Here is a 19,099-nt window from a genome sequence, read left to right on the forward strand (position 1 = left end):
TAAAACTTCTCGATGGCTGATTCTTAGCATATTTATTTTGAAATAGCGTTTTACGCTTGGCTCATTCCTAAAAGTGCTTTCCAGGCTAATGACAGCTGACATGAAAAATAGTGGTAAGACATGCTAATGTCGGTGTGTTATCTGTGAGTCCATTTTGCAGTCAGGATGTGGTCGTATTGTCAGAGGGATGGTATAGCTACTCCTTGCCTTGCACACAGAACTGTGAAATATCTGTGAAGGATAATGCTTTCGTGTGACTGCCCCATCATTCATTACTGCTTCATTATGTGCGGGTTTGTTTGTTTGGTAAATGTATGTCCAAACCTGCGCGGAGATCTGTGTGAAGCATCCATCATATTTGGCCTAAGCTGTGATAATAGCCGACAGCTGTTTGCGGCTTTGTCTGTCTGCGGCTGGGGCTGTGACCCCCCCTGACCCTCCCCCCTCCCTGCTCAGGCACCACCAGGCAGCCGCGGGACGGGGAGATCTCTGGGGTGGACTACAACTTTGTCTCCATCGAGGAGTTCTTCTCCCTGGAGGAGTCTGGAGCCCTGCTGGAGAGCGGCAAGTTCAAGGGTGAGGACACGAGAACATGGCCCCACCCCTTCCTGTTCCTCCTCCCATGTCTGTTACTTCACGCCCTGGCCCCCTCTCTCTGGCCACGCCCCCTCCCCATGGCATCATCCCCCCTGGCCCCTCCCTCTTGCCCCAGGTCCTCCCCCTTCAGGAATAGGAAGCGGACACAGGCCATTTTCCCCAAATCGCAGAGCAGTCGGAATGTGAGACAGAGGATCACATGACTCGCTTCATGTCCTGAAATGGCCTGCCAGATTAATGATCAGATTTATCTCTTCATTTTTGTTTTTTTCATTCTGTACCATCTCTTCCTGCACTGAAATCAGCTTTCTGTCCTTCTTTCAGAGATCACTAAACCTGAGAATCCCACCGGTCCGGGCTGTGTTTGAAGCCCAGGTTAAACTGAGGCTTTTTCTGTGGGAAAAAAAAGCTTTGGAGTGTTAATAACTCTGTTGTCATGAAACTATGCATTTCCTCACTTTTAACTTGAAAATCTGAATTTTTTAAAGAAGTAATAAATAAGAAGAATTCTTAAAAATAAATTTTAGAACAGATGTAACCAATCTGCCCTTGAGCCAGGTGGGGCCCAGTGGAGCTGAATTGTTCTGACTTGGCGGTGTGAAGTCCATTGAAACTATTAGTAAAAGACATTTTGATATCAATGTGTGAAGCTAAGCTATAATGAATAGCCTGCCAATTGCAGAATAATTATGCGAGATAAAATGTACAATTTGTGCTGATTTATCATAAAAAGCCATTCTATTGCAGGCAGAGTCAACCATATAAAGTTCATTTTGTTGACATCTTTTGCAATTCAGTGAGCCTCACAGTGACTTGAAAAATGGCTTCGATGAAGCAAGTCATTTGTACCATTTACAATATTACCTTGGATTAGTTCATATTCATAATTTAGGAAGAAATAAAGTGCCACAAATGCAATTGTCTAGGCAAGTCAGTTTGCAATGAAATACTGATAGATCCCATATATAAAACACGTTAAACTATGTCCTGAATCAAATACTCCTTGGCAACAAGTGCGTAAAACCTAAGGGTGGATATGTAGAACGACTAAAGATTTATGAAGCAAAAAAGTAAACAGTGTACCCAGTGTGTCCAAATCTGGCCAAAATGTCAAAATTATGCATTGCTGTAAATCACAACATAATCATGTATTGCACTACAAATCAACTATTTTGACTCAAGAAACTCACTTTTGTCTCATTTTCAAGTGCGAATTACAAGTTTCTGTTTTCAACTCATAGTTTGGTTGCAGTGAATGTCTCAGTTGAGCAATCTAGGCACACTGGCCACTAGGCGGCTTGCGTGAAGGGGTTAACCATCCCTCCACCCGTCTCATACCCTCTCTGATTAGGACACGGCTGTGGAGCCATACAAGCCAGCAGTGATCCATCTTCAACTGCTCTTCTTAATGAATATTCATGATCTTCCTTCCAATCAAAATGCTCCAATCTGTGGTATTAATTCCTGCTTGATTACCATTCAGACAGGCAGTTTAATGGGAGGCAGGCTCTGAGTAAAGTAAAGGAAAGTCCTGTACAGTAACCGTATAGTCCCCCTGTGTTCCTTTCTTTAGGGAACTACTATGGCACCCCACGGCCGGTGCACATTGGCCCCGACAGCCCCCCCATCACCTACCAGGAGCACCGCAACCTGCTGCGAAACTTCCGCACCCGGAGCAAGTCGCTAAGCAACCTGGAGAAGGCAGCGGAGGAGGGGGAGAACAGCGAGGAAGACTCCGGCCTCTCAGGTAAAGCCTCTCCACGGGCCTCGCCCTGCTCAGGCACTGTTCCAAGCTTTACAGTCCTCCATTTTATTTCAGTCTTTACAGTCCTCCCTCTTATTTCAGTCTTTACAGACCTCCCTCTTATTTCAGTCTTTACAGACCTCCCTCTTATTTCAGTCTTTACAGACCTCCCTCTTATTTCAGTCTTTACAGACCTCCCTCTTATTTCAGTCTTTACAGACCTCCCTCTTATTTCAGTCATTACTGTCCTCCCTCTTATTTCACTCTTTACTATCCTCCCTCTTATTTCAGTCTAAAAATAGATGCATTCATATCATCAATCTGTAAGAGAAAATGGAGAAAGGCCATTTTAATTACAGTTTTAATATGTGTATGGCCTTTGCATTAGCATTGCTTGAATGTAGATGCTGAACAAGAGATCATTGTACTGTTACACTAAATGAAACCCTTGCAGAATGAATTAGTATCAGAAGTATGACCTATATGTCATCATATTGAATGGGACTCATGGAGTTGGATACATTTGTGTAATTTAATGTTTAAATGGTGCATTGGAGAACTGAACTTCATTAATGAAGTCATGCACAGAACAGCACCATTTTAATAATCAGCGTGTTGAACAGACTGCAGTAATGTGCTGTGGCCTGTAGGGGGAGATGAGATCAACATGAGGAAAGTGCTGTCATGACATGAGTCAGGCCAAGTGCCCATCACAGAGTGCCATGCCCTTCCTCAGTACACCCTGTTCATACAGTATACTCACAAACTGCCTTCACTAACATATGATCTTGGATGAAATCCAACATTCTCAAACTGAACTGTGAAAAATCTAAATGAACCATAATTGGCCCCAAATCCCACATCCAATCCACTGAAAATTTCTCCCTCCACATGATTCCATAGACCACCCATCCGCCCGCATCCACAACCTGGGTGTTGTTTTAGAGCCCGTACTTACTTTTGCTTACATTTATTGATATGCTATTGATACACTATTGTTATCTTTGCGTTGCTGTCCAACCTTTTTGTCTTCTTGGCTTTATTCCCTGTTTTGATTTTGTACTTTATTTGATTTTCTCATAAAAGCATCTTTGAGCACTTTGAGAAGCACTATAAAAACTAATTCATTATTATTATTGTTATTATTAAAAGCTCAGGTGATTGAGGTGATGTGCAGGTGATAATAAGGGTGATATTAAATATTGAAATCTAGGAATTATGGGAGATGTGTGCCCATTTTTTTCTTCACAAAGTTTGACAACTTAAACCTGGAGAATACCGAACTCACCAAACCATGTTCACGAATAAAGCATGTATTGTCATCAGTTTTTTTTTTTTTTCAGTTTACTGACATTAACTTAATTTTATAGTGGTTTTAAACCAACTTTATTTCTTGTTGAGTAATGAGACACTGACAGTACATACATCTGAATGCTTAGTGGCAGTGCATGCAAATAAACCACGTGGAAATGGACGTTGTAAGATTTTCTCCTGAGCAGATCTTGCAGTTTTCTCATTTTTGGCTGGGGCCAGCCCTAGGAACGCGAATGTCTGTGACTGACTGACTGAGAGATAAAGTTACACCATTGGTCAGCCGAGTTATGAAGTTACACCATTGGTCGGCCGGATGAAGTGTGTTAGGTCCAGCCACATACTAGGTTTTGACCTGGTCTTGTTTTGTTTGAGGTGGTTCTGTGGGGGCCAGCAGTGCCCCTCCCCCAACGCTCTCCCCCAGCCAGTCCCGCGACTCCAGTGGGGGGGACGGCAGTGCCTTGGAGAATGGGGGGAGCAGCAACGGTGGGAGAGGGGGGCTCCCCGAAAACTGGGAACTGGCCTTCAGCGAGTCAGGGGAGCCATACTACATTGAGTGAGTACACCTAACCTGCAATCCTAATCCTAATCCTAATCCTTACCCATCACCCTTCAACATCGAGTGAGTACACCTAACCCTTAACCCGAACCCTAATCCTTACCCTAACCCTTGTGTGGATTCATTTTCTCAGTGAGGATGAGTATGGTAGTGCATGTTCCTGATCATAGTGAGGATGAGTATGGTAGTGCATGTTCCTGATCACAGTGAGGATGAGTATGGTAGTACATGTTTTTGATCAGAGTGAGGATGAGTATGGTAGTGCATGTTCCTCATCAGAGTAAGGATGAGTATGGTAGTACATGTTTTTGATCAGAGTGAGGATGAGTATGGTAGTGTATGTTCCTTATATGATGAAAACACCACACTCTGGTTCTGCTTTACAGTCACAACTCAAAGACCACCAGCTGGCTGGACCCGCGAACTCAGAGCAGGGAGGCTGTCAGCAAGACAGAGTGTGAGTCTCACTTTATCATTCTCACACTCACAAACCCTGTGTGTGTGTGTGTGTGAGACTGTGTGTGTGTGGGAGTGTGCGTGAATGTGTCTGTGAGAGTGGGTGTGTGCGTATGTATGCATGTGTGTGTGCTTGTGCGTGTGTGTGCGTGTTCGTGCGTGTGTGTGTGTGCGTGCATGCATGTATGTGCGTGTGTGAGATTGTGTTTGTGAGTGTGTGTGTGTGTTTGTGTGAGTGTATGTGCGTGTGCGTGTGTGTGTGTTTGTGTGAGTGTGTGTGTGTGTGTGCGTGTGTGTGCATGTGTGAGATTGTGTTTGTGAGTGTGTGTCTGTGTGTGTGTGTTTGTGTGAGTGTGTGTGTGTCTGTGTATGTGTGTGTGCACATGTGTGTGAATGTGTGTGTGTGAATGTGTATGTGTGTGTGTCTCTCTCTTTCTCGGTCGTTGATAAATAATATGATTGTAATCTTGTGACATAGCGAATAGCTTCTACTGTCCTACTTCTACACACTTCTGTCCCTGATGTGGTGATAAGAGCGATTATTATCCATGTTAAAAAGCTGTCATCTGCCAAATTTTTGTTGTGATTCAGCAGTTGAGTGTAGTGAGGATTGTGGCACTGTCTCACAATGGACAGCAGGGGGTGCTGAAGATTCTTTGTTTGATGATTTCAGTCAAGCCAATCGCTCTAGCTGCTTTGATTCTGTGCATTCAATTCAGTTCAGCTCAGTTCATTCATTAAAGTTCCCAAGGTGCACTATTTGGATTCAGTTAAACATAGACACAGATGAATATAGAAGCTACCAGCTCAGATGTAATAGAAATTCAGCTGGAAACAGAGCAGTAAAACTCATTGTGGAAGTTTCTCTCTACACTATCTGCATCTGTCCTTCTATCCTGTCTGTGTTTACATTGCCATTTGCTGTTCATCTCTGTCTCTATATCTTTCACTCTCTCGCTCACACAGTCACACACACTTTCTCTTTCAATTTCTCTCTCTTGCTACTTACCTTTGTCTTTCTGCCAAAGCATGTAGAAGACATACAATATGAATTATCCATCCATTATCTGTAGCCGCTTATCCTGGGTAGGGTCGTGGGGGTGCTGAAGCTTATCCCAGCATGCATTGGGCGAGAGGCAGGAATACACCCTGGACAGGCCGCCAGTCTATCGCAGGGCATTGGCATTGTGGGCGGCGCCATGTTGTACAAATTGGAGCCGGAGACTGCACAGTAGGGAAAAGGGGATCCCTTATATGGGCATGAAGTCCGGCCGAGTTTGGGTCGTCCACTAAGCATGTGAGATACAGTGACTTGGTAGTGATGCTAACTGTCCCTGATTCATCCATAAAATATTACAGTCTTGTCCAAATAACTCAATAACTTAACAAAACAGCACATGGGGAGACATTAGATGAAAAAAACACCTATTGCGACTACACTTTCTTGAGGGAAAAATGATTGACTTTGTGTTTTGACCATGTTGTTACCATCGACTTGCACTGAAATGGGTGGCTGACACACCTATACTGGAGCCTAGAGTACTGGTGGATAGCGAGCAACGTCTTTCAGCGAGACCAGAAAGTGAGCTTGAAAAACGTGGTTTTGGCTGCTTGCTCTCTCTTTCTCTCCCTGTGAAGCTGATCCCTTCTTCCTGTCCTCTCTCAGTGCCAGCGTTCACAGACCAGCCCAGCGAGCTGAAGGGGTACTCCATACACACGCGGCTCTCTAAGGGACCTCGCGGCTTTGGATTCAACATCGTAGGGGGCAGCAGGCCCCGGGAGTTCCTGCAGGTGTACAGTGTCACCCCAGGGGGTCCCCCTGCACTCAACACAGGTACTGCACCACCCCAAACTCAACACCGATACAGTACTCCCCACACTCAACACAAGTACAGTACCCCCTGCACTCAACACAGGTACAGTACCCCCCGCACTCAACACAGGTACAGTACTCCCCACACTAAACACAGGTACAGTACTCCCCATACTAAACACAGGTACAGTGCCCTCCTCACTCAACACAGGTACAGTACCCCCTGCACTCAACACAGGTACAGTACCCCCCGCACTCAACACAGGTACAGTACCCCCCGCACTCAACACAGGTACAGTACTCCCCATACTAAACACAGGTACAGTGCCCTCCTCACTCAACACAGGTACAGTACTCCCCATACTAAACACAGGTACAGTGCCCTCCTCACTCAACACAGGTACAGTACCCCCCGCACTCAACACCGATACAGTACTCCCCACACTCAACACAAGTACAGTACCCCCTGCACTCAACACAGGTACAGTACCCCCCGCACTCAACACAGGTACAGTACTCCCCACACTAAACACAGGTACAGTACTCCCCATACTAAACACAGGTACAGTGCCCTCCTCACTCAACACAGGTACAGTACCCCCTGCACTCAACACAGGTACAGTACCCCCCGCACTCAACACAGGTACAGTACCCCCCGCACTCAACACAGGTACAGTACTCCCCATACTAAACACAGGTACAGTACTCCCCATACTCAACACAGGTACAGTAACCTCCACACTCAACACAGGCACAGTACCCCTACAATAAACACAGGCACAGTACCCCTACAATCAACATCGGCACAGTACTCCCCACACTCTGCACAGGTACAGTACCCTTCTCATGCAACACAGGTACAGTATCCTCTACAATCAACACAAATACAGTACCCCCACACTCAGCACACATGCACAGTACACCTCACATTTAACACAGGTACAGTAACCCCTACATACTAAACACAGGTACAGAACCCCCTACACTCAACATAGGTACAGTAACCTCTACATACTAAACACAGCTGCAGTACTTCCTGTAGTCAACACAAGTACAGTGCCCTCCACACGCAATATAAGCACAGTGCCCCCTGTACACTGAACAGAGGCGCAGTGCCCCCTGCACTCAACACAGACACAGTGGTGTCCACACTGAACATAGGCACAATACACCTCACATTCAACGCAGGTACCAACCCCCATTCTAAACACACAGGTACCACAAGGAACACAATAGAGTACACAGCACCCACATACAAAGGTTTAAAAAAATTGTTTTATTGCATTACCCACATTTCAGTTCCAGGATGACAACTTGTTATGTAAGTGAGGCTCAACTCAGTACATGGTATGCCCAAATTAAAATTAGTTATTTGAAGGATGTTTTTAAGATCACAGGGAGCATATCCCAGCATGCATTGTATGAGAGGCAGGAGTACACCCTGGATAGTTAGCCAATCCATTGCAGGGCACACACACCACTCACTCATACACATGGGAGATTTAGACTCTCCAGTCAGCCTAGGGACATAAAAATTCCACACTAAAAGGCCCTAGTTGGGTTTCGAACCTGGGACCTTCTTGCTGAGCTGTCCACTTCAGTGCAACCCTTAAAAAGCCGAACATGTTTTTAATATTTAATTTAAAAACAACAATTAGATATCTATGATTTGAAATGATTTCTATCTTTGAATATACATAACTCCAAGATCTGAATATACCAGTCGTTACTTGTGACTCTTTCATTTCTGTTTTCTCAAAAGTTTAATTTCAGTGTTAATATTTAAATTTTGCTTTAATGGTAAATTATGCTTCTCACATTTACTGGGTGATAGTGGAAGCTAGTGGAAATCTAGCTTCCACCGCTAGTGGATAGTGGAAATCCAGTGAGTTTCTGTTGTTCCTGCTGCCGAATCCTCAGTTTTCTGCAGCTGTGACGTAGGACTTGCACACTGAGCCCTGACCTTTGACCTTGGACCCTCTTCCTGTTTTTTTTGCACTCTGGATTAAGGCAGGCAGAGATCATCTCGTACAGGCCGTAGGGGCGGAAAGTACACTGGCTCTCCTCCCTTTTCTCCCTTCATCACTCCGTTCATCTCTCTCTCCATCTCTCAGTTTTTTCTCAGTGCTTTTCTCCTGGCTGGATTAGGGCCGTGTGATTGCGGGAATATCGCAATCTCTCCCTAATCCTGATTGGGCTGCGAGATGTAATCCAGCTCACACACGTGCGCGCATGAATGTGCGCGCACTCACACACACACACTGACGCACACTCATACACAGGCGCACATACATGCACGCGCACGCACACAAACACGCACATCCAGGCATGTGCACATGCACACACACACACACTCGCACACAGCTGCGCATGCGTGCACGCACGCGTACGCACACACACTCAGGCATGTCCACATGCACACACACACTCACACACAGATGCACATGCATGCATGCACAAGCGTGCACACACACACACACACACACACACACACAGAGGCACAGAAAGAGAGACACTGCCAGAGAGACTGCAGGGAGAGAGAGACTGGTTGGGGAGGAGTGGATGGGCAGAGTGTGCAGGAGATCAGGGAATGTGAGATTATGGAGAAGTGTAGGAGCAGTGTACTGGCCTGGCCCCAAATAGGAAATAGGACAATAGAGCTCCCTCATTCTCTCTCTCTCTGTCTCTCTGCAGTTGTTGATTGTGTGGTTCTCTCTCTCAAATTTTTCAAATTCAAAATGCTTTATTGGCATGAAATACACTTGTACTTATTGCCAAAGCGTACACATAGAAACAGGAACAGGAAACATGAAATACGAACAACATTGTGGAAACGACAACAATGCAATCAACAGTGTGGCAATGGCCACAACGAGTAGGCTATACAATAATAACAATAATAAAATCATAACAATAATAATAATAACAATAATAATAATGTAAAAAAATAAATAAAAAAAATAAAAAATAAAAAAAAAGATAGAAATTAATAAATAATTAAAATAAATATATTTGTGGTGGTCAACCAGTGTCCCTCAGATTATGGCAGGCCGAGATGTACTTTGCTGCTAGTGGAGCCGTTGGCCTTTCTCCTAGCAGGATTTGCATTTTTTCCTCATTTGTTTGGGAAAGGAAGTCTTTTATAATTAGAGAAAATTTGTTGAAATAATGTGTCCTAATTTCTGAATATTTTTCACAATGTAGGAGAAAGTGCATCTCTGTTTCCACCTCTCCTGTCTTACAGTGACCACATATACGTTGTTCTTTTGGTAACCATGTATTCCGGTGTCTGCCTTTTTCAATTGCAAGTGCGTGGTCACTGAGCCTGTACTTGGTCAGGATCTGCCTCTGCTTTGTATCTCTGACAGAGAAGAGATATTCAGCCAATTTGTAGTCTCTTTTTAGGGTCCGATAGCAATCTAGTTTGTTTTGTGTTTTGGTTACATTATCCCAATATTCCAGATAAGAGATTTTGGTCTGTTTCATTACTTGGTTTACTTTGATTTGTTGGTAAGCAGTGCTGTATGAAGCCGGTCTGTGATTTGTGTTAGTTGGGTTAATGGGTTAGTCAGCTTCATTACCAGCTGACTGAGGGGACTCTTTTCATGACTGAGCTCTTGGGCTTTCATTGCCTTAAATTGCAATGTGTCTTGAGGACTTGAATTGAGGTGCATCCAGAATTTTAACGCTCTTTTTTGGATGTGAATCATTAATGGATAATGGCCTAATTCTGCCCTGCATGCATTATTTGGTGTTTTCCTTTGTACTTGTAGGATGTTTCTACAAAATTCTACATGCAGGGTCTCTATTGGATGCTTGTCCCATTTGGAATAGTTCTGCTGGCTGAGTGGACCCCATACCTCACTTCCATACAGTGCAATGGGCTGAATTACACTATCAAATATTTTTAACCAGATTTTAATTGGTATAACAATTTTTTGAAGTTTTCTTTTTATAGCATAGAGTGCTCTTCGAGCTTTTTCTTTTAAAGCATTCACTGCCATGTTAAAGCTCCCTGATGCTGTAATTGTCAGACCAAGGTACGTATAATTTAAAGTGTGATCTAGGGCGGTGTTGCCTAGAAAAAACTGGAACCTGTTTTCCTGACATCTGGGTCTAATTTGTCTCCACTTTTATAAATTGGGGATATAAGCCCCCGGTTCCAAATGTCAGGAAAGCATCCTGAACTCAGTACTTGGTTGAACAATTTAAGCAAAGCGTCATGCATTTCTGGGGTGCTATTTTTTAGCATTTCATTTCTAATTCCATCAAGACCACATGATTTTCTTGATTTTAGAGACTGGAGCTTTTCGATCAGTTCTTTGTGGGAAATTGGTTTATCCAATGGATTTTGATTATCCTTGATGGTTGATTCCAATTTATTTAGTTGTTCATTAATCATAGTATGGTGTGTTTTCTGACTGATTTCACAGTATAGATTTTCAAAATATTGTTTCCAAATGGCTCCATCACTAATGGCTAATTCGTGTTGCTTTGCTGTGCTTAAATTGTTCCACAAATCCCAAAACTGGTTTTGATTAACTGATTCTTCAATATCATTCAGAGTTTTATTTATGTATTTTTGTTTTTTCTGTTTTAGGGTGTTTTTATATTCTTTAAGAGTTTGACAATACCTGAGGCGTAAATCAGAGTTGTATGGTTGGTTATGTTTTTGGTTTGATAATTTTCTTAGGTTTTTTCGAATATTTTTGCATTCAATATCAAACCAATTTTCATTTTTGTTCAGCTTCCTTTTATTATTAACTTTTAGTTTAGCTTTATTTGCTGTTTTCTGGAAAATATAATTGATATTAGTAACAGCCAGATTTAAGCCTTCTCTGTTATTTTGGTAAGGAGTATTGATGAATGTGTTAATAGAGTTAGTTAATTCAGCGGATCTCATTGCTTTTGTGAATTCATCTGTGCTTGTTTCAGCACATCTGTACAAATTATTAAGTTTATACAGCTTACAGGGCTGTGTGTTTGAGTTTCTGGATTGTCCAAATCTTTTCAGAAATACACTTATTTGATTATGGTCTGAAAGGGGGGTTTGTTGCCTGACAGTGAATGCACTAAAGGAGGAAGGGTCCATGTCAGTGACAGCATAGTCCACAACACTAGTCCCAAGAGCTGAGCAATATGTGAACCTTCCTAAAGAGTCCCCTCTGATCCTGCCATTAAGGATGTACAGGCCTAAGGCTTGACAGAGATGCACTAACTCCCTACCATTCTTATTTATTATATTGTCCGGATTATTTCTTTTTGTAGTGGTTGGTGTAATGTACAAAGGGGTGTTTCCAAATATATGATTGTTTCCTTGGGGATCGATACAGTCGGGTTCTGTTCCTGTTCTGGCGTTAAGGTCACCACACAGTAGCACATTTCCCTGGGCCTGGAAATGGCATATTTCTGTATGCAGAGCGTTGAAGAATTCCTCATTATAATAGGGGGATTCATGTGGGGCAGCGTAAGCTGCACACAGGAATATATCTTTTTCCCAATCTGCAATTTCTTTATTCAATTTTAACCATAAGTGGGATTGTTCTTTTTTGGTTACTGTGATGAATTTAGCCAGTTCCGCTTTGTACCACACCAGTATCCCTCCGGAGTCTCTGCCATGTCGCACTGTTTTTAATTTTATAGAGGGCACTATAATTTCGCCATAACCTGAGGGGCAGTGGGTGACGGTATCTTCTCGGCACCAAGTTTCAACAAAAATTAAAATGTCAGCATTGAAATGTTTTTGAGGAATTCAGGGTCTGTGCTTTTCAGCCCAAACACAGAAGACCACAGACCCTGTATGTTCCAACAGCTTACACAGAATGAACTCATTTTAATCATTCACAGCATTTCGAGTGAAACAAAATACATAGTTGATAATGAACTACTGTCTTTTTTTTTTTTTTAAACTTACTATTTGTATAGTACACAGTATAACTGGTTTATACTGTATACTCACATATTAGATTATATATTCACATCACATATATATTCACAGATATGAATTCATATTAGTTTAGCAACCTATCGCACAGCACACTGAGCAGGTGTTTGATCTCACCTAGCTCAGAAGGAGGGGCAGGTGGGACAGGGGCCATTGTGAGGGCTGCAGCGTAGCTGGGCTGGTGTTGGTGGGGTGAGCCCTGGGGGTCGGGGGCCTTATGGGGGACTGCGGGGTGCTGGGTGGGCGCGGGGTTTTGGAGTGATGACCGCTGCTGTCAGGCCGATGTGGGGCCCGAGGATGGTGACCGATGGCGTGGGGGGGCTGATGCCTGAGATGGGGCCTGTTGATGGTGGAGGCGGGGCTGGATGGATTGCGTCCCAGTGCCACGTCTTTTAGCGTTTTAGCAAAGACTTTGATACCTTCCTTGTCTAGATGCAATCCCATCGTAGAGGTACCAGGGGCCGATGGTGGGGTGGCGAGCCAGGTGCACATTGGGCAGTGCAGCGCAGCCTCTGGCGATCTCCGCATTAATGTCCCTGATGACATGGGGGGGACATCATTCCGTGGCAGCAGTGTGGAGATGACCACGCGAGATTCAGGGAACTCTCGGGAGGCTTTCTCTGCCATCCTCCTCACTGCGTGGGCGTGTTTTTGGCGCAGGCGGGCAGGTCGTTGGTGCCGGTGTGCAGTATGACATAGTGAGGGCTTCCCAGCGTGTCCCGCTTGAGCAGCTCCAGGGCGCGGGCTGTGTTACTGCAGCGGGTCGCCTTTACCTGCTTACCAGGAAAAAGCCTATTGGGGTCAATAAACTTCCCATTTGAGTCCATGAGAAGGACCACTTGTGGATCAGGTGTTCTGCTGGTGGGGGGCTGTGTTGCAGAAGGGGGCTGTGCCTTGGGGGTGGGCTGTGCGTCAGAGGGGGGGAGTGTCTGAGGGGGTGTTGGTCTGTGTGCTGGGGGGGTTTTCTGGCGCTGGTGAATGTTGTGAGTCAGGGGGGCATCAGTATGAGCCTGCAGGTCAGCTGGGGGTGGGCTGTGGTTTGGAGGGGAGTGGAGTGTTTGTCAGTATCTGCGTTTGAATGGGCAGTACAGGGTGTGCATGTGTGTGTCTGTAGCTGCTCTCTCAGATCCTGTAGCTCCATGGTGAATGATCTTTCCCTGCGCTGCGTCTCCTCTTTCACAGAGGCCAGCTGGGCTCTCAGGGCCTGGTTGTCCTGCCTCAGTTCTGCGGTCTCTGCTCTCAGGGCAGCGATGGCTGTGCTGATCTCTCTGCTCTGCTGGTTCTGCTCTTCCTGCTGCTGCAGAGGGAGATATGCCTCGGAGAGCCTGGCCATAGTGAGCTCTCTGAACTCTGCAAACTCCAGCTCAAGCAAGGCCAGGGTCTCCCTCATGTGCTGGGTGTCAGATCGGGGAGAAGCGGGGCAGCACAGGGCAGGTTAGGTACAGTGGTGGGTGTGGTTTCCTCTGAATCTGAATCCTCTCGCTCTGTGGGGAGCGTGAGGGACACTTTTCCTTCTCTGCCTTCTCTTTCAGGGCAGGGAAGTGTTTCTCAAAAGCATCCAGGTTGGCCTCAGTAGCACTTTGTATGAGAACAGTCCCATTTGTGTAAATGTTCACATTTAGCACTATACTGTCCAAATGTTCATCTTCACAAACTGTTATTTTGCTCCCCTTTCCTATCCCTCCCTTCTGAATATGAGGGTAGTGCTTACATACAACACTGTGCCAGGCCTTGGTGTTATTTGTGAAAAAAATTAAATTGTTTTTAACCTTATTGTTTGCCTTTTCAGCAAAGTCCACATATAGGGTTTCGGGGTTGCTTCTCATAACAGTTAGTTTATGTTTCTTTTTAGCCTTTGCACTTCTCAGCTTAGGAGGGTACGGAATCTCCACAGCAGCGTGCTTGGTTACCATGGTGACAGCTCAGAAAATTGATACTTTTCAACAGCTTTAACTGCCACTCCTTCTAGCCTTGGGTTGAGCTATTGAGCTATGCTAATGCTATCAGATCAGATTTTTTCTTTTTACTGTATTAAATATTATATTACTACTTTAATTAAAGAAAATATGTATATAGTTATCCAAATGTTCTAATTTATGACTAATGTATACAGTTTCTCCCAAGGCTTACCTTTGCTTTTTATTTCCTTTAACTTTGGCTTAGCTTTGCTCCTAGCTTTCTCCTAGCTTTGTACCTTCCCTTGTTATGTCTGTATTTAAGTTATTTTCTATTCTTCTTTTGTTTTTTTATTATATTCCCTCCTTCTATGTTCTTCTTCTTTTCTTTAATTCTGCTTTTTTATCAATTATATGTATTTTGTTTCACATCTAAACACTGTATTTGTTTGATATTTTTAAGAGCTCATTCTTTAAGCAGCCACTCTCTAGCCACTCTCTTACACACACCTCTCTCTCTCTCTGTAGTTTTTGATTGTGTGGTTCTCTCTCTCTCTCTCTGCAGTTGTTGATTGTGTAGTTCTCTCTCTCTCTGTAGTTGTTGATTGTGTGGTTCTCTGTCTCTCTGTAGTTGTTGATTGTGTGGTTCTCTCTCTCTCTCTCTGCAGTTGTTGATTGTGTGGTTCTCTCTCTCTATCTGTAATTGTTGCTTGTGTGGTTCTCTCTCTCTCTCTAGTTGTTGATTGTGTGGTTCTCTCTCTCTCTCTGTAGTTGTTGATTGTTTGGTTCTCTCTCTCTGCAGTTGTTGATTGTGTGGTTCTCTCTCTCTCTCTGTAGTTGTTGATTGTGTGCTTCTCTCTCTCTCTCTGTAGTTGTTGATTGTGTGGTTCTCTCTCTCTCTCTGTAGTTGTTGATTGTGTGGTTCTCTGTCTCTCTGTAGTTGTTGATTGTGTGGTTCTCTCTCTCTACAGTTATTGATTGTGTGGTTCTCTCTCTCTCTCTGTAGTTGTTGATTGTGTGGTTCTCTCTCTCTCTCTGTAGTTGTTGATTGTGTGGTTCTCTCTCTCTCTTTCTCTCTGTAGTTGTTGATTGTGTGGTTCTCTCTCTCTCTCTCTCTGTAGTTGTTGATTGTGTGGTTCTCTCTCTCTCTGTAGTTGTTGATTGTGTGGTTCTCTCTCTCTCTCTGTAGTTGTTGATTGTGTGGTTCTCTCTGCCTCCCCAGCGGACATCCTGGTCTATATCAATGACGCCTGTGTCCTGGGGATGTCCCATAAGGAGGTGGTGGAGATGCTCAAGTCCGTCCCCGTGGGGCACAGCGTGGACGTGGTCCTGCGCCGGGGGTACCCCATGCTCTACAACCCCGACGGCTGCCCAAAACAGCCCCACGCCATCGCCATGGACACGCGGGAGCCCGCCCCTCCCCTCGCCACCTCTCAGCCTCAGGGTCAGCAGCCCGCCCACCCGAGCCTTAACGGCGTCCTCCCGCACATGGACACGTCCTATCCCAGCATGCAACCCGGTCACCTGGGCCTTAACGGCGTCCTGCCGCACGCGGACGCGCCCTATCCCGGCATGCTGCTGGGCTCGGGCTTGGACGCCAACGGGAACGCCGCCCCGCTCGCCCCCCACGCCCCGCCCTCGTACCCGCACCCCTCCAACGGGACGGGCGTCCCGCTGCCCTCCTCCGGGTCGGTCCGGCCGCCGCCCTCCTCGCTCAAGGGCGTCCCGCCGCCCCCGCCCCCCGAGCGGTCCCTGCCCAATCACGGCACCAGCGTGGCGATCTCCGGCACCGGCTCGCTCAGGTAACCCAGCTCCGTCACCTGTCACTCAGGCTCATAAATACCTCATGTATTCACACGTGAATGTATGAGCTTTTATATGAATAATACACTTCGGTCAATTCGGCCTCTTTGGCATGTAATCCTCTGAAGCACTGTGGGATGAGCTCTTGGAATTGCACTGTAGAAACCATATGCATTAAGATTATTATTATTGTGTGTCTTATATTACTGAATGCATTCAGTTGGGTAGTTATAGAAATCCTGGAAGGAGGGGGGAGTGGGGTTGGGGGGGTCGGGGAGGTTGATGGTCTGATGACCCTGATGATCATGCTTTATAATGCTATAAGACGGTGTGAACAGGCCCCGCTGTCGTTGCCGCTTGTTGCCGACGCGCTTTTGGGAGCCCCCACGCATCTCCAGTCTCTCCATCCCCGTTCGGCCCTGCTCCTCTGTCCTCTTTGCCGTCTCCTCCAGTCCAAAGTGCCGGCCTTAACACTCTTACCAGAGGGTGACTTACAGCAGCATTTCCCAACCACGTTGCCGTGGCACCCTGGTGTGCCGTCAGGCGAGGTCAGGTGTGCCGCATGAAAAGTCCTTTTAAAAAATGTAAAGGTCAGGTGAAAAAGACTGGGAAACACTGACTTACAAGGAGGCCCTTGGTTACCGCGTGAAGCGCGTATCAGAGCCACTGGAAGAACAAAGCCCGGGGTGCAAGGTAGCAACACTGTGAAAAAAATCAGTGGAAAAACATGCAGCTTACCAAGGACAAAAACACACTGTGATAAGCCCCACAGCCAGCATCATGCACGGATATGGAGAGTGCTTAAAATGGCCGAAGAACAGGCTTTCCTAATCTCGTAGTGCAGAAAGTACCAAACACCATCTAAGCCTCTCTCTCTCGCACACACACACACACACTTTCTTTCTCTCACACACACACACACTGTCTCTCTCTCACACACACACACACTTTCTTTCTCTCACACACACACACACACTGTCTCTCTCTCTCACACACACACACACTTTCTTTCTCTCACACACACACACTGTCTCTCTCTCACACACATACACACACACTTTCTTTCTCTCACACACACACACACACACACGCTTTCTTTCTCTCACACACATACACTTTCTTTCTCTCACACACACACACTTTCTTTCTCTCACACACACACACACTTTCTTTCTCTCACACACAGACACACACACACTGTCTCTCTCTCACACACTATCCTCTTTCTCTCCGGCTCTTTTGAAGCCTTTTGAATGGTTTTGTTGGTTTTTGCCTTTGCAGTTGTGCGCCCCCACGGCATTGCGTGTAAACATTTTTCCTGCCCCCATCATGCCCTTGGCTTAATGCAGTGTTAAATACAGGGCTCTCCCCTCCATTCACCTCAGTGTAAAATGCTCCATTGGCATGATGTGTTTTAATATACTGCCGCATCTTTACAGAAGCAAATGGTGAACACGTTAAAGTAGAAAAAAAAGCACTAAAATGCATTCACTACTGTTTACTGTAGGTAAAACCTACGCTTGTTGTTGTTTGTCATTGTTGTTGTTGACATTGTTGAATGTAAGTACAGTGTGAGTTACTGTGAACCGGAGTCAAATTCCTTACATGTGTAAAAAGCATGTTTGGCCAATAAACCCGATTCAGATGCAGATTCAGATTCAGATTCAGATCAGATGTGTAATGAGCTTGCTCTGTTCTACTCTTTATCTCATATGTCTGTCTGTCTGCATGTCTGTCTGTCTGCCTGTCCACGCAGGGCCTCGCTGATCCGTAACCACAACAACAACTCCCTCCCGGCGCCTCCGCCCCCTCTGCTCCACACCCCCAAATCACCGGAGAGTGACCTGTCCGCTGCCACGCTGCCCATCTCCAAGCTGCCCCTCCCGCAGCCCGAAGTGGGAACCTCCCCGGGCGGGGCCCACTCCCGCCTCCTCCAGCTCCAGCCCGCCCCCCTGCTCACGGCCCCGCCCCCCGACGCCCCGCCCTGCAGCTTCAACGGCTGCCCCGGCAACAACAACAACAACGGCGGCAGGACCGGGGGCGGGGCCAGCCCCGGGGGCGTGCCGTCGCCGGGGGCGATGGGCGGGGGTGGGGCCGGGGCCGGGGTAGGGGGGGAGTTGGTGCCGGTTGCGTTGGGGAGGAGCGAGGGGGGCGGCGGCATGGGCTTCAGTGTTACGGCGGGGGGGCAGGGAGGCCACCTGGCGCTGGTTAAGAGGGTGTGGGACCGGCGGCAGTGCCCCTCCCTGCAGGCAGGGGACGCCATCATCAAGATCAACGGCGCAGACGTTCAGAGCCTCAGCTTCGCCCAGGTACAGTGGTTATCGTTACTGTAGTGTTACAGCAGGAAGTGCCTTGAGACTCTGCTCTTAACTGGCCAATTACAGCAGTTTATTACAGCAGATAACTGACTCAGCTCTTAACTGGCCAATTACAGCAGTTTATTACAGCAGATAACTGACTCAGCTCTTAACTGACCAATTACTGCAGTTTATTACAGCAGATAACTGACTCAGCTCTTAACTGACCAATTACTGCAGTTTATTACAGCAGATAACTGACTCAGCTCTTAACTGACCAATTACTGCAGTTTATTACAGCAGATAACTGACTCAGCTCTTAACTGACCAATTACTGCAGTTTATTACAGCAGATAACTGACTCAGCTCTTAACTGACCAATTACTGCAGTTTATTACAGCAGATAACTGACTCAGCTCTTAACTGACCAATTACTGCAGTTTATTACAGCAGATAACTGACTCAGCTCATAACTGACCAATTACTGCAGTTTATTACAGCAGATAACTGACTCAGCTCTTAAACGACCAATTACAGCAGCGTATTACAGCAGAGAACTGACTCAGCTCTTAACTGACCAATTACAGCAGCTTATTACAGCAGATAACTGACTCAGCTCTTAAACGACCAATTACAGCAGCTTATTACTGCAGCTAACTGACTCAGCTCTTAACTGACCA

At 45.8% G+C, this 19,099-nt stretch overlaps 1 protein-coding gene across 3 annotated transcripts in view; it reads left to right on the plus strand.

The window, feature by feature from the left end:
- The window catches only part of LOC135238547 (membrane-associated guanylate kinase, WW and PDZ domain-containing protein 1), an 86,623-nt gene that overhangs the window by 36,330 nt on the left and 31,194 nt on the right, over nt 1-19,099 (plus strand). For all 3 annotated transcript variants that reach the window (XM_064306562.1, XM_064306563.1, XM_064306561.1), the window contains exons 4-10: nt 457-576; nt 2,171-2,344; nt 4,028-4,208; nt 4,598-4,668; nt 6,334-6,501; nt 15,542-16,121; nt 17,879-18,431. In XM_064306562.1, coding sequence (XP_064162632.1) covers nt 457-576; nt 2,171-2,344; nt 4,028-4,208; nt 4,598-4,668; nt 6,334-6,501; nt 15,542-16,121; nt 17,879-18,431 — 1,847 coding nt within the window. The remainder of the gene's footprint in view (nt 1-456; nt 577-2,170; nt 2,345-4,027; nt 4,209-4,597; nt 4,669-6,333; nt 6,502-15,541; nt 16,122-17,878; nt 18,432-19,099) is intronic.

Source organism: Anguilla rostrata, chromosome 13, assembly GCF_018555375.3.
Source record: "Anguilla rostrata isolate EN2019 chromosome 13, ASM1855537v3, whole genome shotgun sequence".
Classification (NCBI taxonomy): domain Eukaryota; kingdom Metazoa; phylum Chordata; class Actinopteri; order Anguilliformes; family Anguillidae; genus Anguilla; species Anguilla rostrata.